This window comes from Ascaphus truei, chromosome 2, assembly GCF_040206685.1.
Source record: "Ascaphus truei isolate aAscTru1 chromosome 2, aAscTru1.hap1, whole genome shotgun sequence".
Lineage (NCBI taxonomy): Eukaryota > Metazoa > Chordata > Amphibia > Anura > Ascaphidae > Ascaphus > Ascaphus truei.
Genome location: NC_134484.1, coordinates 335,771,782 through 335,791,161, shown reverse-complemented (window position 1 = coordinate 335,791,161; position 19,380 = coordinate 335,771,782). Strand labels below are relative to the sequence as shown.

Below are 19,380 nucleotides of genomic sequence, written 5' to 3'. Positions count from 1 at the left end.
TATATGGGGTAGATGGCCCCAATTGACCAGTGCTACAGAGCTTTGTATGTAACCCACAATAATTTTAAAATAAATGTTTCTGAATGCATTTTAAACCGGATCACTTGGTGTGGTAATGCATGCTTGAGGCTATGTGCATGAAACCCCTAGATGGCACCAGGTATGGCAGAGATGTGCGGAGTTGTAAGTGGGGAGTGTTTAAACCCCCCCTTGACCTCTGCAGTCTCCCTGAACTAAATAAACTTGTATGCCTGGCGTGGCTCTCTTTAAGCAGCACTTGTACTCACATGTGATGTGAACGCCGGTTCTGTGTGCTCCATGGCTGATGAGAAATACAGAGGGAGTGTACCTGTTCCGGTTGAGGAGAGGTGATTCAGCGGGCACCACGAGGCAGAAAAAACGTAGCAAATGCTGGACTGTGCTGTAAAGTGTTCCTTTATTGAAGCATAGTTAAAAAGAGGGGGGAAAAAGCATGCCCCTGCACCTCTAACGCGTTTCACCCAGACATGGGCTTTTTCAAAGAGTGACATTACCCGTGTGCAGGCCACTGATATACCGGAAGCGCACCGGAAGTGACGTCATCCAGCGAATGGGCTGTAAGTATGCCGCGTGCTGCATGGTAGATTGTCAGACTCATGGCTTGACGGCGCTCACACAGAGCGCGAGTGCGCCATCAATGGCGCCTGTCAGCCAATGTGCCGACACCACACGTGTAGCAAGCTGCATGATGGAATACTGAGTCCCAGCTAGATGACATTCACTCGGCACCGATAGGCTTCAGTGTCATGCGCAGTAGGGACTAAGAGGTTAAAAACAAGTGAAAGCAAACATTTGAGCGATCCACATGTTAAACATGAGAAACAATACAATTCATAGTGTTAATGAAATGTAAACCTTAATAGAGTATAAACGTATACAAAAATACATTTCATAATTTACATATACAGTATATCATGATAGAAAGCAAAAAATGAAAAATAATGATAATTAAAATTAAAAACAAGTAATGGCAGGGGTAATGGGAATTTCCAATATCTAATTGATAATGATCCAGTGGTATTTAAAACATACATTTAGTACATTTGTATTGCTATTATTACAATCCATGGTTAGAACAATTTGCTTAATCAGAACATGCTCAGTTGCACTTTAGAAATTTCAAATATGTAATCGTATAAGTGCGATTGTATAGTATAATATGACAAGACCAGCAAAACATTGCATAATTAAGCGTGCTATTAATAATCGAGTTCATCATTATAATTGACAGAACACACCAGTGTGAACATTTCAGATCTCATTATTTAATGATATAAGTGTTGGAAAGATGGGGAAGGGGGAGGAAGGGGGGGGGGGGCAGGGGGAGGAGGAAAGGGGTGGGGGGGGCAGAGGGGGGGGCAGGGGGGGAGGGGGGAGGAGGAAAGGGGTGGGGGGGGAGAGGGGGGGAGGAGGAAAGGGGTGGGGGGGAGAGGGAGGGGGGGGGAAGGGGGAGGGGGGGGAAGGGGAGGAGGGAGGGGGGGGGGGAAAGGGGAGTGGGGGGGGGGAAAGGGGGGGAGGGCTAAAGATGAATATATATATTGTCATATTTGTAACAACATACTGTAAACATATGGACTAGGGTTAGTGAGCAAAAGATATATGTGTATGATGTTAGGCATTCCTCATTGATCACAATAAAGAAGGACCGAATGGAAGATATATTAACATTTTAAATATATGTTAGGTACTCAACATTGCATATAAACAAAGATATTTGTATATATATACACTATATTTTATCATTATCATATTGATTGTGATCATTTATTTAAAGGAGTGTATTAATGGGCCATAAGGGCGAACTGTACGAAATGGAACACATTGTGATCAATGAGGAATGCCTAACATCATACACATATATCTTTTGCTCACTAACCCTAGTCCATATGTTTACAGTATGTTGTTACAAATATGACAATATATATATTCATCTTTAGCCCTCCCCCCTTTCCCCCCCCCTCCCCTTTCCTCCCCCCCCCTCCCTCCTCCCCTTCCCCCTCTCCCCCTTCCCCCCCCATCCCCCTCCCATCCCTCTTTCCTCCTCCCCCCTCCCCCCCCCGCCCCCCCTTCCTCCCCCTTCCCCATCTTTCCAACACTTATATCATTAAATAATGAGATCTGAAATGTTCACACTGGTGTGTTCTGTCAATTATAATGATGAACTCGATTATTAACAGCACGCTTAATTATGCAATGTTTTGCTGGTCTTGTCATATTATACTATACAATCGCACTTATACGATTACATATTTGAAATTTCTAAAGTGCAACTGAGCATGTTCTGATTAAGCAAATTGTTCTAACCATGGATTGTAATAATAGCAATACAAATGTACTAAATGTATGTTTTAAATACCACTGGATCATTATCAATTAGATATTGGAAATTCCCATTACCCCTGCCATTACTTGTTTTTAATTTTAATTATCATTATTTTTCATTTTTTGCTTTCCATCATGATATATGTAAATTATGAAATGTATTTTTGTATACGTTTATACTCTATTAAGGTTTACATTTCATTAACACTATGAATTGTATTGTTTCTCATGTTTAACATGTGGATCGCTCAAATGTTTGCTTTCACTTGTTTTTAACCTCTTAGTCCCTACTGCGCATGACACTGAAGCCTATCGGTGCCGAGTGAATGTCATCTAGCTGGGACTCAGTATTCCATCATGCAGCTTGCTACACGTGTGGTGTCGGCACATTGGCTGACAGGCGCCATAGATGGCGCACTCGCGCTCTGTGTGAGCGCCGTCAAGCCATAAGTCTGACAATCTATCATGCAGCACGCAGCATACTTACAGCCCATTCGCTGGATGACGTCACTTCCGGTTCGCTTCCGGTATATCAGTGGCCTGCACACGGGTAATGTCACTCTTTGAAAAAGCCCATGTCTGGGTGAAACGCGTTAGAGGTGCAGGGGCATCCTTTTTCCCCCCTCTTTTTAACTATGCTTCAATAAAGGAACACTTTACAGCACAGTCCAGCATTTGCTACGTTTTTCCTGCCTCGTGGTGCCCGCTGAATCACCTCTCCTCAACCGGAACAGGTACACTCCCTCTATAATATAAAACAGTCCAGCAAAGGAAGGTAACAAATGAGGGGCTGATGCCCTTTACCTTCCTGATCTAGTTCCAGGTAAGTAGATTTGTCGGCGTGCAGTCCTCAGGAGAAGAATCCAAAGAAGTAGGAGAGAAGAGGAGCACGGCTCACAGCTTTCACGAACGCATTAAAATAAGGGCAACTCTAGACAGGGAAAAAATATATATTAGCCTTTAATGGTCAGCTTGGCAATAATACAGGACCACGCACCAACGCGTTTAATCCCTCAGGACTTTCCTGAGGGATGAAACGCGTTGGTGCGTGGTCCTGTATTGTTCAGTCCTTTACGTCTAAGGGGCGGGATCTGTGCTTGAGACTGGAGCGCACCCGCACCTCGTAGCTCTGTACCAGCAGCTATGTGTTTGCAGTAACAATGCAATTTTAACTATCGAGTCGGCAGCCTTAGAGTAATCAGATACAAACTGGTTCATGCTACTATGCTTTACTACCTGGGCTGCTGCACAAGATTGGATGCAGGTCACTATTTGAAGTTAAGAATTTCATGTTTCAACAGGCACTACGTGTGTACTGTTTGAGTAGCTTTGGTTCCTACCCACCTGCATGATATCCTGTCCAGGCTGAGTATTTCACTCCTACTGAGCCCTAACCTTTGACAGGCAGACCTACAGCCTGTACCTACCACTTAGGTATTGCAAGGCTGAGCATATATATATATAATTACTGTGCTATTCATATTTATACAGCTAATTGCACAAAGGTTTAAGATTAGCCCTATACATTCATCCAAATTATGAGTGTCATGATTATATCAAACCAAGTTGCTATCATATAAGCTTGACAGGTGGGCAAGAGGTTATACACAGCATTGAAACATTACCAGTCACTGCACTAATACTATCTTCTTTCCTCTGAAGAAAGTTTATTGGTAATCACTATTGCTGCATCCATATTGTTTTTAATTCGCTGCTTCATTAGCCTCACTTGAATCACACCCCTGATTCTTGAGCGCTCCTATTTTATCTATTAGAGTTATGTACTCTTCAATAAAGTGTGTTTTTAATTTATTATTCCTCACTCACTACATACATTAATGTTTATCCACTAGTGTCCCTGTGATCTAGAGGGGACGAGTTCTCTCCTTGGGGTTCTTTTTCTTTTGTTGTTCTACCCTATCATTACCCCTGATTGCAGCACTGTCACTCCAATTCTATATACAATAGCAGTAGCGAGGGTCCCTTCCCCTGCCCCCTCCCCTTCCCTTAAGTTCGTTCATTTCCCAGTACCTCTGTATTGCTGAGCATTCCCACCAAATGTGGACCAAGATGGCAAAAACAGTTTCCCCATGTAAAAAAAGTCTCCTAACCTTCTTATTTTTAAAAAAAAAATTTTTAACACATCAAAATGATTTGATCCTATTCCCGGTGGAAAATCAGGGTTGTTAAAAATAGGTAGGACCTGGGAGACAGTGGATCTAAGTTTATATTTTTCTTTTACCTTAGCCCAGAGATTCAAAGTGAATTTTTTGGGGCCTAACTCATGTTCTAACCCTGGTTCTTTTCTCTCTTGCCGCCATAGTGTGTCGGGTATTGGGCGGTCCTTTGAGGTCACAGACTCAATTTCCACCCAACAATACTTGGCTGGGTCCGCATTCCACACTACTATTTGGCTTAGCTGGGCTGCGTGGTGGTATCTAACTATCTCTGGGACTGCAATTCCTCCTCTTGAATCTAGAGGCTAGCAAGACCGATCTAGTTTTGTATTATTCTCAGTTCCCCTTTTGGGATATTGATTGGAAGAGTTTGAAAGTGATACAGTAATCTAGGGAGTATGTTCACTTGTACAGAAGTCATTCTTTCAAACCAAGAGATCTGGTGGTCGCTCCTAAGAGGTGAGTTTTAAGGTGATCAGTATTAAATTAGATGGTTTAACACCATTAGCAGGGAGGGAGGAAGAGGCAGGCATGGACGAGAGCAAATATGAATAAATCTGGGTCCAGGCTTCGGAGAGATTGCTGCTGCTGCTGCTGCTGCTGCTGCTGCTGCTGCTGCTGAGAGAGAGAGATGTTAGGCCATATTGACTAAAAAGTGCTAACCCATAACCATAAGATGCCTCTCATGCTATAAGACACTTTACAACGCCATTCAAGTGAATGGGCCATAAAGGGTCATATTTACTAAGCAATTATATACTTAAACACTGATTCCATCTTCTGTGACGGAAGACACATCACAATCTCATGAAATATATGGAATTTCTCCTGTTCTATATGGTGTCTCAAAAAGCAATTGGCCTATGATATCTCTGGTTGTAAGAGGCTAACATTTTAACCCCTGCACAGTGCCTCCACCCTTAACCTAATCATTTGTTATATATTGTTGTATTTCTTGCTTGGCTTGGCGTGGGGCAACACAGTATGTATGGGCCTACATACTGTACCATTATATACTGTGTCACTCCTTGCCACTCCAATCTTTTGTGACAAATGTTATAAATGAAATAAAAGATAATATATTGTAACAGGGATACTTGCATGAGTATTCACCACTTTTGACCCTGCCTAGGTTCTGAAGCAAATAGGCGGGAGATACTTTAAGTGTATATATTGTTGTGTGTTAGCTGATGGCATGTATCCCTGTTCCAATATATATTTTCTGTTATTTCATTTATAACATTTGTCACAAACAATTGGAGTGGCAAGGAGTGACACAGCATACAGTACAGTGTGTAGGCCCATATTTACTGTGCAGTGCTATTCCATAAGGCTGTAATTATACCAAGAGCTTCAGTGCAGCAGTGACCTGTGACTTCATAAGTAGCGACGCTGCAGAGCTACATGTGCGCATGCACAAGAGATTTAGCAAGCGACTGCAGGGGAGACATGCTCAGATGTCACTTCCTTTACCACACTTCCTGTTCCACAATTCCTCACAGGATTCAGCAAAACAAACACTGGTGTACTGAACTTCACTTGATTGGACGGCTGTGTCATATGATACGGCCGGCGCTACTTGAAAATAAATTTGCCCATCTCCTGAACTGCCTCCCGCTTTGCAGTAGTAAGCGGGGAGACAGTTGAGTTTGGTATAAGCAGTTTTCAGGTATGTATAACACTTTTTTTGCGCCGCGTGGTGTAGCTATGGAAGACACCATGGGCGTTTTTTTGTATAATCACAGCCTATGGCTGTGTTTATAGTGCCGGTGACGCGACATCGCGGCGAAACAAATGTATTGCCCCCCGTCGCGTGCGCTTATAGTAGAAGTGAAGCTACGGCGCGACGGCTTGGACGCGATCGCTGGAAGCCAAGTCAATTTGATTTTTCCAGCGACTGAGCGTGACGTCACTGTCGCGCCGCTGACGCTGGCGACGGCACTATAAGCGCAGCCTATGACTTAGGGCTTGCAGCTCAGTCAAGTGAATGGGCCCCGCGGCAACATTTGACGCCGGAGATAAGGTAAGGGAGGGGGGGGGGGGCAAGAGCAGGGAGGGAAGCAGCTAGGGGGGCACAGCGAGGAAAGATTGCGCACCCCTGCCATAGAGTGTATGAAAGCAAATTCAATATGAATAATACGTTTTGTATTATATAAAATGTTGACACTTTGTAAAAAAGCCTGAATTGTCTATAAGTAATATGAAGAACATAGAGGAGATCTTATACTGAAAACAATCAAAATAAAGCACTTATTAAACTAATCAGTATAAAGCAGTGGTTGTTGTGAGTTCTAGTTCTGTTGGGTCTGACACCATTCCAGTCACCAGTTAGCTTAGGCCAGGGGTAGGCAACCTTGGACTCCCGAGCCACATGCAGCTCTTTCCGCTCCTACTTGCAGGTTGCCGACCCCCAGCTGCTTCCTCTCTCCCTCACTATCCTGGCGGTGGCTGCGGGGGGGCCCGGCCGGCGCTGGTCGGGCATCTTGTTGCCCCTGCACTCGGCGTCTCCCCAGCTGCTTGCCTGCCTCTCGCCTGTACTGTCCCACGCCGGTGCGTGACGGAAGTGCGCGTCGCAACTTCCGGCGCGAGCCGACGTCACAGAGCCCAGCGTGAGACTGTACAGTACAGGAGAGAGAGAGATAAAAAAAAAGGAACCATGTGCTTCTATATAGTGCAGTGAATTCGTGCACACTTAAAACAATAGTGTATATCACCCAAAACACTGTAATAACTTAAAATAACGATTCGTCAAATTTTGTGCAAATATAATTAAACCTCCACCCAATAGTGATTTATAAAGTAAATTATTATAACATATATATTGAAGAAAAAAGCAGCTCTACACCCTCTAGGACTGTTCTCTAGTCCAAAATCATAGTATTTCGTCTTCCTGCTGGGGGGGAGCGCTGGTGATTCACGTGCTGTGATATATGTAAAGAAATAAAATAACAGAATAATGGTGTAGCCAGTAGGTTAAAGACCATATCTATAACAAGTAATTAGTCTCACTCACAGACTGGACTGTATAAAAATAGCAAATCAGAGATCCTTCTCTCTCTGATAGGAGCCCTTTAGATAATCTTCACACGAAAATTCCTGGATAAGCCCTCTGGAATCAGTTTCTCATGGATCCCTCAGTAGATAATTACCCGGGAAATAAAACAAAGAGAGCCCACAATGGTATAATATTGCTAAAATAATGTTATGTATTAAATAAACGTATTGGTATTACACTCACATTTGCTCATAGCAAGAATTTCATGGGAGAGAACAAACACGGAGATAGCGCTGTCTGACCGGATCGTATGCTCCTTCACATCCGCATACGTCACTTCCGCTGACGTCTCACTTCAGGGCGGAAGCGTCCTCTATGGTCTCTCCGGTTAACTCACTTCCAGCACCTGCTGCTACCGCGATCTCCAATCCTCCCAGAAACAGCTGACCAGATTCTACACATTACGCTATGGCTTCGTCAGGAATCGTTGCCACAGCGAAACGCGTAGAATCGGGTCAGCTGTTTCAAGGAGGATTGGAGATCGCAGTAATTAGCCATTTCTATGAAATGTATGGGAAACTAACTGATCAGTTGTAATTAACATCAAGAAAAAAAATCAGTTACTAGTAAAATACTTATTCTTTATTTATATGATTCTGTTCTGGGTATGTCAAGGTTCACTGGTAGGAAACATAAATTAATTAGAAAGCCAACTATGCGGGTCTCAAATATCTACAAAGGTCCTTTAAAACTGAAAAATGCAGGACTAGTGCCACACCAGCTGCTGCCTCAGCCTGCTGCAGGGGCGGGACCATCACTCCACAGCCAATCCAAGTAAGCCCTGCCTGTTTCTCTACAGTCCTGAGTGTACTGGCACCTATCTTTTTTTTTTTTTTTTTTTTTACAAGAAAAGCACTGGAAAAATTTAGCTTAGAACTTTAGGAGTATACAGTTCAACCCCGTTATAACGCGATCCGTTACAACGCGAATCCGCTTATAACGCGATGCAAGCGTGGCTCCCAATTTTCGTATTTATGAATACTTTACAACACGATTATTGGTATCTGAAATACTTTATTGTACAATGCATACAATTGTACATTATTTCTAACGCGATCCGCTTATAACGCGATGTGATTCTTTGGACCCCAAGCACAGCGTTATAAGGGGATTGAGCTGTAATAATTTAAGTACAAAGCATACTTGAATATGTTTCAGCAACACCTTTCTTATGTTGTACTATTTAGTTCATGCTAATTTAGCCCCTTTGCCTGTTGAATATATATTTATTTTATGATCTCATTTTAAGGCTCTGTTTTTTTTCTTGGTTGCTGCTATTTGGTGTGCATAGTATGTTAGAACCATGTAGAAATACTCTGTATCATTGTACAATGATTTATGTTGCTGGTCAAGGATTAAATTGAGCTTTATGTAATTTTTTTCTGCCCAAGCCATTGGTGTGCCGTTAGCTTGCTTTTATCACAAGGCAAGAGATAAAAGTCTTGGGCCTCGTCCAGGGGGACGCTGAGCGGGCGTTCACACTTGCGATGGCCGCGATGAAACACATTGCTGCAATGTGTGGCCAGCGTGAGCGAGCGTCTGCGCATGCCGGGTGCTTAGCTGCTTGCCGAAGCAAGCACATTTGATTTTGCCGCTCGCTGGCATGTCATGTGAACGGTTCACCCAATGAGGGCGAACCAGCTCCGTGATGTCATGGCTCTGCACCCCGTGCGCGTACCTAGCTGTCCACAAATCTCCCGGCTGAGCAGAGCGTGTGACGTCACCACGCACGAGCGCCACCGCGCTCGCTCCCTGCCTGGCCGCAGCCTTATGGAACTGCATCTCTTATTAGACATGTCCCTTTATCCCATATTTACTTAGCATTACGTCAAGAGACACCTTACAGTCCATTCAAGTGAACAGGCCATAAGGTATCTTCTGGAGCCGCTTAGTATATACAGTATACGCCTCTCTGTCTGTGCTCCCAAATTATATAATTTCCAAATGTTTTTTTATGTCTCCTATGAACACAACATGAAATATGAAACTTTACTGTTGTTCTTATTTTTACTTATTTATTTGCTTTTATTTTTTTAGAACGTTATAGGATTCAAAGTGAACAGTTTGAAGACCTTTGGCTTATTACCAGGGAGTTTGTTCTTCGTTTCGAGGAATATTTTCGGAAGCAAGGAATCAAAGACTTCACATGTTCTGTTTCTGGACCAATGCCATTGCAAGAATATTTTGAGCTAATTGACCAGCACTTTGAGGTATGTTGTGAATACTTTGTAGAATGAAATGTGTGAAAAACACTAAAAGCCTGAAAGCATGTTTATTAAAAGTATAGAATTTGTTATATTTGTTATATTTGACTCATAGAAAACTATATGAACATGCCATATTACATAATGCACACAGTGGCATCACAAGATAGATATACACTGTACCAATGTAAAAAAAAATCACATTTGTAGGATTCATTAATTAAACACTATATATGTATATCAAATGAGTCGGGGCACTCACAAATACAGGCACTGTATACGGTTTCCATGGGTGCACATTCAGCCGAAAATGGAGATTCAGCAGAAGTATAGGTACAGGAACAGCATGTAACTGCAATAATTTTGCAGTTTATTGAATGATCAATGCTTTTTTTCAAAATAACAAGACCGCATAATCCCACCACCATATATACAGAACCCTACTTTCTTTAGAGTGCAGGGTGCATCGTGTCAAAAAGGGAAACGTGACTGCTGCTAGGAAACAGAGGAATAAACAAAAGTGTATAGAAACAGATCTGTGTTCATATGAACCAAAACAATCCCAGCAACATTGACATCCTGAGGATTAGTAAGACAAAAGTACAACATACTGTAGTGTGATAAAAGAAAAAAAATAGGTGAGGCTAATATAAATGTAAACCTAAGCAACCTATTACTGCTCGATTCCACAATACCCAAGGATAATTATACAAAATATGTCGTAATAGTGTAAAACATACTTGAGTATCATAATCTTGAATGTCGATCTAGTATTACTTTAATCAGAGTATATATATATATATATATATATATATATATATATATATATATATATATATATATATATATATAAACATACAGTTGTGTGAAAAAGAAAGTACACTCTCTCTGAATTCTATGGTTTTACATATCAGGACATAATAACAATCATCTGTTCCTTAGTGTCACGGGAGCTTGTGCAGGGTTATAATAATACACCAAAAATCACTGGGTTGAATCGAATGCGACTATGATATGATAAATATAGTTTATTCCTTGGAAAAGGTGAACACACAAAATATACAAATAACACACGGAATATGAACACTTACTTAGGGGTTGGACAATGAAGCAATCAGGAATGGGATTGGCAATTCATTCAGGCATCAGGTAACAAGTAGATGTAGTAACGAAGACACTGGGCATAGGGCTTACACTCGTTTATATGGGGTTTCAGCCCTATCCCTTAACATTGGGTGCCAGGTATTGGTTATCAATTACCTCCACCCAATTACCCATTGCCACCTCACTTGGGAAGCAAGGTAATACCTGCCCAATGGGAAAACCACATTTTTCACAGTTACCCTTACTCCGTCCGGTTGACCGGAGAGGGCTGGAAATTGCCGTGCAGTCATGCCGGAGCAGTGACTACATGCTACCCAAATCCCAGCCCTCTGGTACTTACGGAACCGGAGTTATGGGTTTTCACTTTATACGTTTTTGGACTTAGCCGTTTCAAAGCCACGCCGCTTTCCTCCTTTGGAATCGATAGGGCCGGCGCTGATATAGGATTCAATGGGACCTCTGCTACCGTTGAAGTCAATGGGAAACACACACTTTTTCACAGTTAAACCTACACCGTTCGGTTGAGGGGAGGGGGCTGGAAATTGCCATGCAGTCATGCCGGAGCAGTGACTACATCCTGGCCAAATCCCAGCCCTCTGGTCCCCATGGAACCGGAGTTATGGGTTTTCAGTTTACACTGTTTTCCACTTAGTGTTTGAAAGCCACACGGCTTTCTCCACCATTGCGGTCAATGGTGCGACCCTCATGGCCGGCGCGACCCTTTCTCGTCGCCATTAATTGTCGGACCCGGTTGGGGTCGAGTGAGGGGGTTCCTAGGGGCAAAATTTTTTTATTTCTGGGTGCCCTAGAACAAAAGATCCCATGCCAATTAGACGTGAACTTGACCGAGGCCTGATCAAAGCTCTTTTAAGACATTGTTTCCGCTTTTGCGGTTCTGCGGTGTGGCTGGCTGCCACCCCGTTCCTGGAGGTCGGAATCGAGGAATCCCCATTGAAATGCATTACTCCATTCACTTTCAATGGAGAACCGCCACTCCTCCTCTCGGGCGCCACCTGCAGGTCTTCTGCGATATCGGGCCCAAATCGCCGGAATCTCCATAGGGTTACATTGGGCTCCAATGGCGACCTATGGAGATGGTGCAAAATGGAGAGTGCAAAGGCGGGAAATGGGACAAAGGGCAATAAACATGTAAATGCAAATAACCCTTTCCCTCCCGACCTGATCCCAGTGTATGTGGTTGCTGCATACACTGAAAAGGTACAAACACCAATAATTGTACCCATATACATTTCTATCAAATAGAACACATTTAACCATGAGGCAGGGGAATAAAAACACATGAAATCCCTCTAAATGTGGGAATAGGATAACCAAGGGACATACCTTTTGGTTATGAAGCAGGGGAACATATGTATTACAGTTACATTGCTGGTTAACCCCTCACTTCCCAGACGATGGGAGGGGGTGCCTAATGGGGGTAATTTTTTTAATACTCGCTTGGCACCCTTCCCCCGTCACACTTAGCAGGTCTTAAAATTAGGTAAATACAACCTCAGATGAACAACAACACATGACATATTACGCTGTGTCATGATTTATTTAACAAAATTAAAGCCAACATGGAGAAGCTGTGTGTGAAAAACTAAGTACACCCTTACTGCTTCCATAAGAATTAAGATGCTAAGTAGCAGACAGGTGCTGCTAATCAAATCCCTTGATTAATTGATCATCAGCAAATGTGACCACCTCTATAAAAGCCGAAGTTTTAGCAGTTTGCTGGTCTGCAGCATTCAGGTGTGTGTTAACACAATGCCAAGGAGGAAAGACATCAGCAATGATCTTAGAGAAGCAATTGTTGCTGCCCATCAATCTGGGAAGGGTTATAAGGCCATTTCCAAACAATTTAAAGTCTTTCATTCTACAGTGAGAAAGATTATTCAAAAGTGGAAAACATTCAAGACAGTTGCCAATCTTCCCAGGAGTGGGCGTCTCAGCAAATTCACCCCAAGGTCAGACCGTGCAATGCTCAGAGAAATTGCAAAATACCCAAGAGTTACATCTCAGACTCTACAGGCCTCAGATAGCCTCTTCTCTCTAAAAAGAACATGGCAGCACAGCTTAGGTTTGCAAAGTTGCATCTGAACAAACCACAAGACTTCTGGAACAATATCCTTTGGACAGACAAGATCAAAGTGGAGATGTTTGGCCATAATGCACATCGCCACGTTTGGCGAAAACCAAACACAGCATATCAGCACAAACACCTCATACCAACTGTCAAGCATGGTGGTGGAGGGGTGATGATTTGGGCTTGTTTTGCAGACACAGGACCTGGGAACCTTGCAGTCATTGAGTCGACCATGAACTCATCTGTATACAAAAGTATTCTAGAGTCAAATGTGAGGCCATCTGTCCAACAGCTAAAGCCTGGCCAAAATTGGGTCATGCAACAGGACAATGATCCGAAGCACACCAGTAAATCTACAAAAGAATGGCTGAAAAAGAAAAGAATCAATGTGTTTATATGGCCCAGTCAAAGTCCAGACCTCAACCCGATTGAAATGCTGTGGCTGGACCTTAAGAGAGCTATGCATAAACAAATGCCCACAAACCTCAATGAACTGAAGCAACGTTGTAAAGAAGAGTGGGCCAAAATTCCTCCACAACAATGTGAGAGACTGATAAAGTCACACAGAAAACGATTACTTGAAGTTATTCCTGCTAAAGGTGGTTCTACAAGCTATTGAATCATAAGGTATACTTCGTTTTTCAAACATGGCTTCTCCATTTTGGCTTTATTTTTGTTAAATAAATCATGACACGGTGTAATATGTCATGTGTTGTTGTTCATCTGTTGTTGTATTTACCTAATTTTAAGATATGCTAAGGAACAGATGATTGTTATTATGTCCTGATATGTAAAACCATAGAATTCAAAGAGGGTGTACTTTCTTTTTCACACAACTGTATATATACATACACATTTTAAGTTATGGTGGGTGGCAAAAAACCTCCACCGTTAGCATATAGCCAATAAAGAATATCACTGGTGAGCACATTCACATGTCTTAGACAGGTCTGCAACCCTGCCTTTCAACCATTATCACCTAGCATACAGTGCTCCCACTGCAGCAAGGGAATCTGGGAAATGGCATGCAAATGAGCACACAATGTGTCACCTTTTGTCTGCAATATCCATACACAGTGAGCCCATTTAAGATAATGCATCGCCGTTCACACAGCTTTTAAACACAGCATGGGACTAGCAAAGCAAGTCAAACCACTCACAGACATGTTTCAACCTTGATGGGTAGCATCAGTATCTTTTAAGCTTTGCAATATTTCTAAGCTGGGTAGGTTTACCATTACATTTTAGGTTATGGTGGGTGAAAAAGGTAACGTGAATGGATATTCCAAGCAAAAGGTGACATGTGAGCTCATTTGCATGTTATTTCCCAGAATCCCTTGCTGCAGTGGGAGCACTTTATGCTAGGTGATAATGGTTGAATCTTGTTACCGTTACAACGGACCGAAACGTTGATCATTCAATAACCCACAAAATGTATCAAGTCAGCGCGGAATGGGACATGTGGTCGCGGCCATTTCACCGTGACCAAATGGCCACCGACGCTTTGCCGCGACTCACCCTGCCACCGCAGCTGATCTGCCGCTGGAATGCCCACCGCCGGCCGCTTTTAAGGTTAAGTTTTATTACTGTTTAGGGTAGGGGGTTAATTTAAGGGGTTTTAGCACTTAGGGTAGTGTGTTAATAGAAGAGGTTTTAGGGTAAGGGCTTAGGGTAGGGTTTTTTAGGGTATGGCACTTACCTTAGCGGTGAAATGGTGCCTGTACCTTTGTTTCTGTTCAATAGGTTTGAATGATATTGTTATTCTTGTTTGCATTCTATATGATGATGACAGAAAGTTTACGTAGCTGAATGTCGGTATCAGAGCAACTTTTTCAGTTAAATGTTTTTTCTCATCTTTCCTATGCCTCTTCCGCTTGTTTCACTTATTTATTCCTGGCCAATAAATAAGTGGAAAGGCTCCTGGATATTTCTTTCTTTTTTTCTTTTCTTTAATCCGTATGCTATTCCGAAATTCTCCTTCCGTCGAATAAAGTTAACTATATCCTTCCATTGGCAAATTCCTGATTTTGGATTTATACTATAAACATTTTGAGAATTAGTAGTTACTGGAAAATGAATTACAAATATGCTGGGGTAAAGCCTCCACTGTGTATTTGGGCCCTGTGAAAATGGTTATCAGCTATCCACAAAACATAAATCTCCGTTTTATGCCTGACAATTGGAATGTAATGTATTTAAAAACATTTACTACATTCTGGCACGTAGTTTCCAGAGGAAATTCAGTTGAAATTCTTGGCTCATTGGAATCAGTTTACTGGTCCTGTTCATTGGGAAATTTTGTTCTGGATGATCTGCCAACTCATGTAAAATACTTCATAGTATTAAATTGTTTATTAATGGAGTTATCTTTGTATGTGTATAAATGCTTCCTAACTCAGATATAAATCTCTTCTTTTGCTCCAGTTTGTAAAATAGCAAAGTAAATACAAATTTGGACTGAGTGCCCTTGCAGATTATTCTTCATCTGGATTTGACACATACAGATGCAGCGGCCGTTATCCGATCATTTACCGGGTTGAATGACGCACTATAGTGCGTCTGGGTCCTAGATGGTCCTCTGCAGACTAAATGGCCCATCGGATTAACACAGCAGGGGCCCCTGCTGTGTTAATCCTACCGGGGTCTACCTGTCTATAAGAGTCGCTCAGTAAGAGAGAGGCTGAATCAGTCACTCTACCTGCGCGCCTCTAACAGGCGATGGTTGGGGTTTTTATTTAAATGTTAACACTACAGTATTGTAGGAGGGGGTCCCCAGAGCTGAACCACATTGTTTTCAGGTCCGGGGATCCTCTACTTCCCGAGATACAGGCCCGTTATGGGGTGCCGGTATCCCCATGTTAAAATCCTGTGGGTCACGTGACCGTGGGATCTAAAAGCAGAGGCATACCGGCACCCCATAACGGGGCCTGTAACTTGGGAAGTAGGGTGTCCCCGAAGCTGAAATCAACTTTGTTCAGCTTAGGAGACCCCCTGCTCACGCACACTATAAATAAAAATAAAATGTAAGCAGCTTCATTACCTTAGGGGCTAGCTGCTAAGGCAATGAAGGGGTTAAGGCACAATAGCAGGTTTATTGGGGGCAGAGGGGGTGAGTGAAGTGGGTACTTGGCCCTTCACTCACCCACTCTGCCCCCAATAAACATTACAATATGTACTACCCACCAATACACTACCCCCTGTGCCGCCACATAAAAACATTTTTTTTTCTGCACAGGATTGATACCAGAGGCCGGTGGGGGTCCTCAGGTGGTCCTTGCGGGTGGGGCCCTCGGGTGGTCCACACGGGTGTCCGGGGGCCTCTAGGTGGTCCCCGCAGGTGTCGGGTCCTCGGTGGTCCCAATAGGTGCCAGGGGGTCCTCGGGTGGTTCCCATGGGTGTTTGGGGGCCCCACGGGGGTCCTCGGGTGGTCCCCGTGTGTGTCAAGGTGTCCTCGGGTTGTTTCCGCGGGTGTCTGGGGGCCTCCAGGTGGTCCCCATGGGTGCCCGAGGGACCCACGGGGGTCCTCAGGTGGTCTCCGTGGGTGTCTGGGTGGTCCCAGTCTGGGGGTCCCCGCTGGCCTGCAGTATCAATCCTGTGCATAAAAAAATGCAATACATTCACATAAATACACCCCCCCCCCCCCCCCCACTACATACAGTACAGAAACGGGCAGAATTACTATTATCCATATGGATAATAGTGCATTTGCCCATTCAAAATAAAACATAAATCAGCAGCATAAAGTAAATTATACTGGCACTTACCCCTGCCAGGATGAAGGCTGTCCTCATCCTCATCACCGTCCTTGTCCTCCGTGGGCATCAACAGCAACAGCACAATTTAAAAAAATACAATCTAATGGCCCCTAACCCCTTAATCACCATAGCGTTTAGTTAGCGCTATAGTAATTAAGGGGTTAACCCCCCTCTCCCGCTGCAAACCCACCCTACACAGGGACACCACCCCCGCTATCCATTGATTGGCACGGTGTTAAAGCATGCCCATATAATATGGGCATGCTTTAACACTATAGCAATAAATGTGAAAGTTAAAAAAAAAAAAAACAGGCCCAAAATAAAACACAGTATTACATAGAAAATAACAACCCATTCAAATGCCAAAAAAACAATTGATTGGCACGGTGGCACACTGTAGACGGACGTTCACAGAGGTACACAATTGGAGTCGTTATAATGTGAAATTATAATAGGCTTTATTGTGCCTTTTCCTTTTTATCAGGAAATTATCCAAACACAGGGGGGAACAAAGCTTCCATTCACTTGGGAGTATTTCTAGTGAAATCCTTGCAATTAGTTCACATCTCCATTAGTTAAGCATTTCTCCCATCCCAAACACATAGCATGAAAATAAGCAGATATAAGCAGTCTCTTAATAATGAAAGTCTTATCTGTTTATCAGCTGTAGAGTAAGCTTCTCTGCTCTCCTGGAACCGCACCCATGCATGCACAGAAAAATACCAGCATCCAGGTTTAGAAGTCTTATTGGGTGTCTTGCAATCAGCTCTGCTGTGTCGCTGGCAGAACTCAAGACATTGTGGTGTCTCCAAAGGTCAGCTCTCAGTCAGAGCTAAAGAGAGTCACTTCCTGTCTCAACAGAAAGGCATTGGTAAACAATCTAAATCAGGCAGGTGGTGTTTATTAATTGACTACCAGCCGTTAACCACCACACTGCCAGATTAAAGGCACATTACTTGAACAGGGATTACTCCCCTGTTACACACACCCATGTCCTTTGGGCATGGGCTGCCACCACATATGCAACCTGCCAATCACCAAAAGAAGCCTAAAATATGTCACAGGCTGTATAAAAGCCTGTGCAGTCTCATTTGACAGCACAAGCTGAAGGAGCAGCATCTATCTATTGGATTGACAGATGAAGAGAAGATAAAGATAAATAAAGAACCATGAGTGGATTACAGGTACAGATGAAGATAAAGAAGACCCCAAAATGGATTTCAAATTACCGATGAAGAAAAAAAGAAGACAAGAATTAAAGATTTTACCTGTGGACCGTGACTGTTGAGGATCAGTGCGTCGTGGACCAGGAGTTGCTGTTGCTGGTGTTGGAGTCGAATTCGGTGGGTGAAGACATCAAAAAGTAAGATAAAGATGGCTTGTATTTTATTTAATGTTGTATTTTTTTTTTTTTTAAGTTGGCATTTGCATTGACATTTTGTAACTTTTGTATTCCAATGTAAATGTCTTTTGTTTGATGCATATCTTTTATTACTGGTTGCCCATTGACTGGCATAGTGACAGACAATGCCCACAGGGCATTGGTGTGGTACTGTGCCAATCAATTGGCTTACTGTTTTTTTTTTGTTTTGTTTTTTGTGGCAATGAACAATACAGTAATGTCTTTTTTCTTTGATGCATGTATTTATTTACAGGTTGCCCATTGACTGGCATAGTGACAGACCATGGCCACAGGGCATGGGTGTGGTACTGCGCCAATCAATTGGTTTATTGGCTTTTTTTGTGTTATGGTGGCAATGCAATGTGGTTTTTATTTGATGCATGTACTGTACTGTATTTAATTTTTTTGCAGGTTGCATATTGCCTTGCATAGTGGCAGCTCATGCCCACAGGGCATGGGTGTGCCACCGTGCCAATCAATTTTGTTTTTGGCATTTTTAGGATTAAAATTGAATGTGTTTTTTTAATTTGAGGCTTCTTTTGGTGATTGGCAGGTTGTATATTGCCTGGCAGGTTCGCAGCTCATGCCCACAGGCCATGGGTGTGCCACCGTGCCAATCAATTTTTTTTTGGCATTTGTAATGGAGTTTTATTTTCTATGTAATACTGTGTTTTATTTTGGGCCTGTTTTTTTTTTTTTTTTTTAGCTTTCACATTTATTGTTATAGTGTTAAAGCATGCCTATATTATATGGGCATACTTTAACACTGTGCCAATCAATGGGTAGCGGGGGTGGTGTCCCTGTGTATGGTGGATTTGCAGCGGGGGAGGGTGGGTTACCCCTTAATTACTATAGCGCTATCTAACCGCTATGGTGATTAAGGGTTTAGGGGCCATTAGATTGTATTTTTTGTATTTTTTTATTGTGCTGTTGCTATTGATGCCCACGGAGGACAAGGACGGTGATGAGGATGAGGACAGCCTTCATCCTGGCAGGGTTAAGTGCCAGTACAATTTACTTTGTGCTGCTGATTTATGTTTTATTTTAAATGGCAAGTGCACTATTATCCGTATCTGGATAATAGTAATTCTGTATGTATTGGTTGTATTTATGTCAATATATAGCATTTTTTTTATGCACAGGATTAATACCGCAGGCCAATGAGGACCTCCGGACACTTGCGGTGACCACCTTAGGACCCCTACCGGCCTCTGGTATCAATCCTGTGCAGAA

The 19,380-nt window shown here is 42.8% G+C and overlaps 1 protein-coding gene across 9 annotated transcripts in view; it reads left to right on the top strand.

The window, feature by feature from the left end:
* BBS9 (Bardet-Biedl syndrome 9) overlaps positions 1-19,380 on the top strand; it is a 488,279-nt gene that overhangs the window by 266,566 nt on the left and 202,333 nt on the right. For all 9 annotated transcript variants that reach the window (XM_075586677.1, XM_075586680.1, XM_075586683.1 and 6 more), the window contains one exon: positions 9,631-9,803. In XM_075586677.1, coding sequence (XP_075442792.1) covers positions 9,631-9,803 — 173 coding nt within the window. The remainder of the gene's footprint in view (positions 1-9,630; positions 9,804-19,380) is intronic.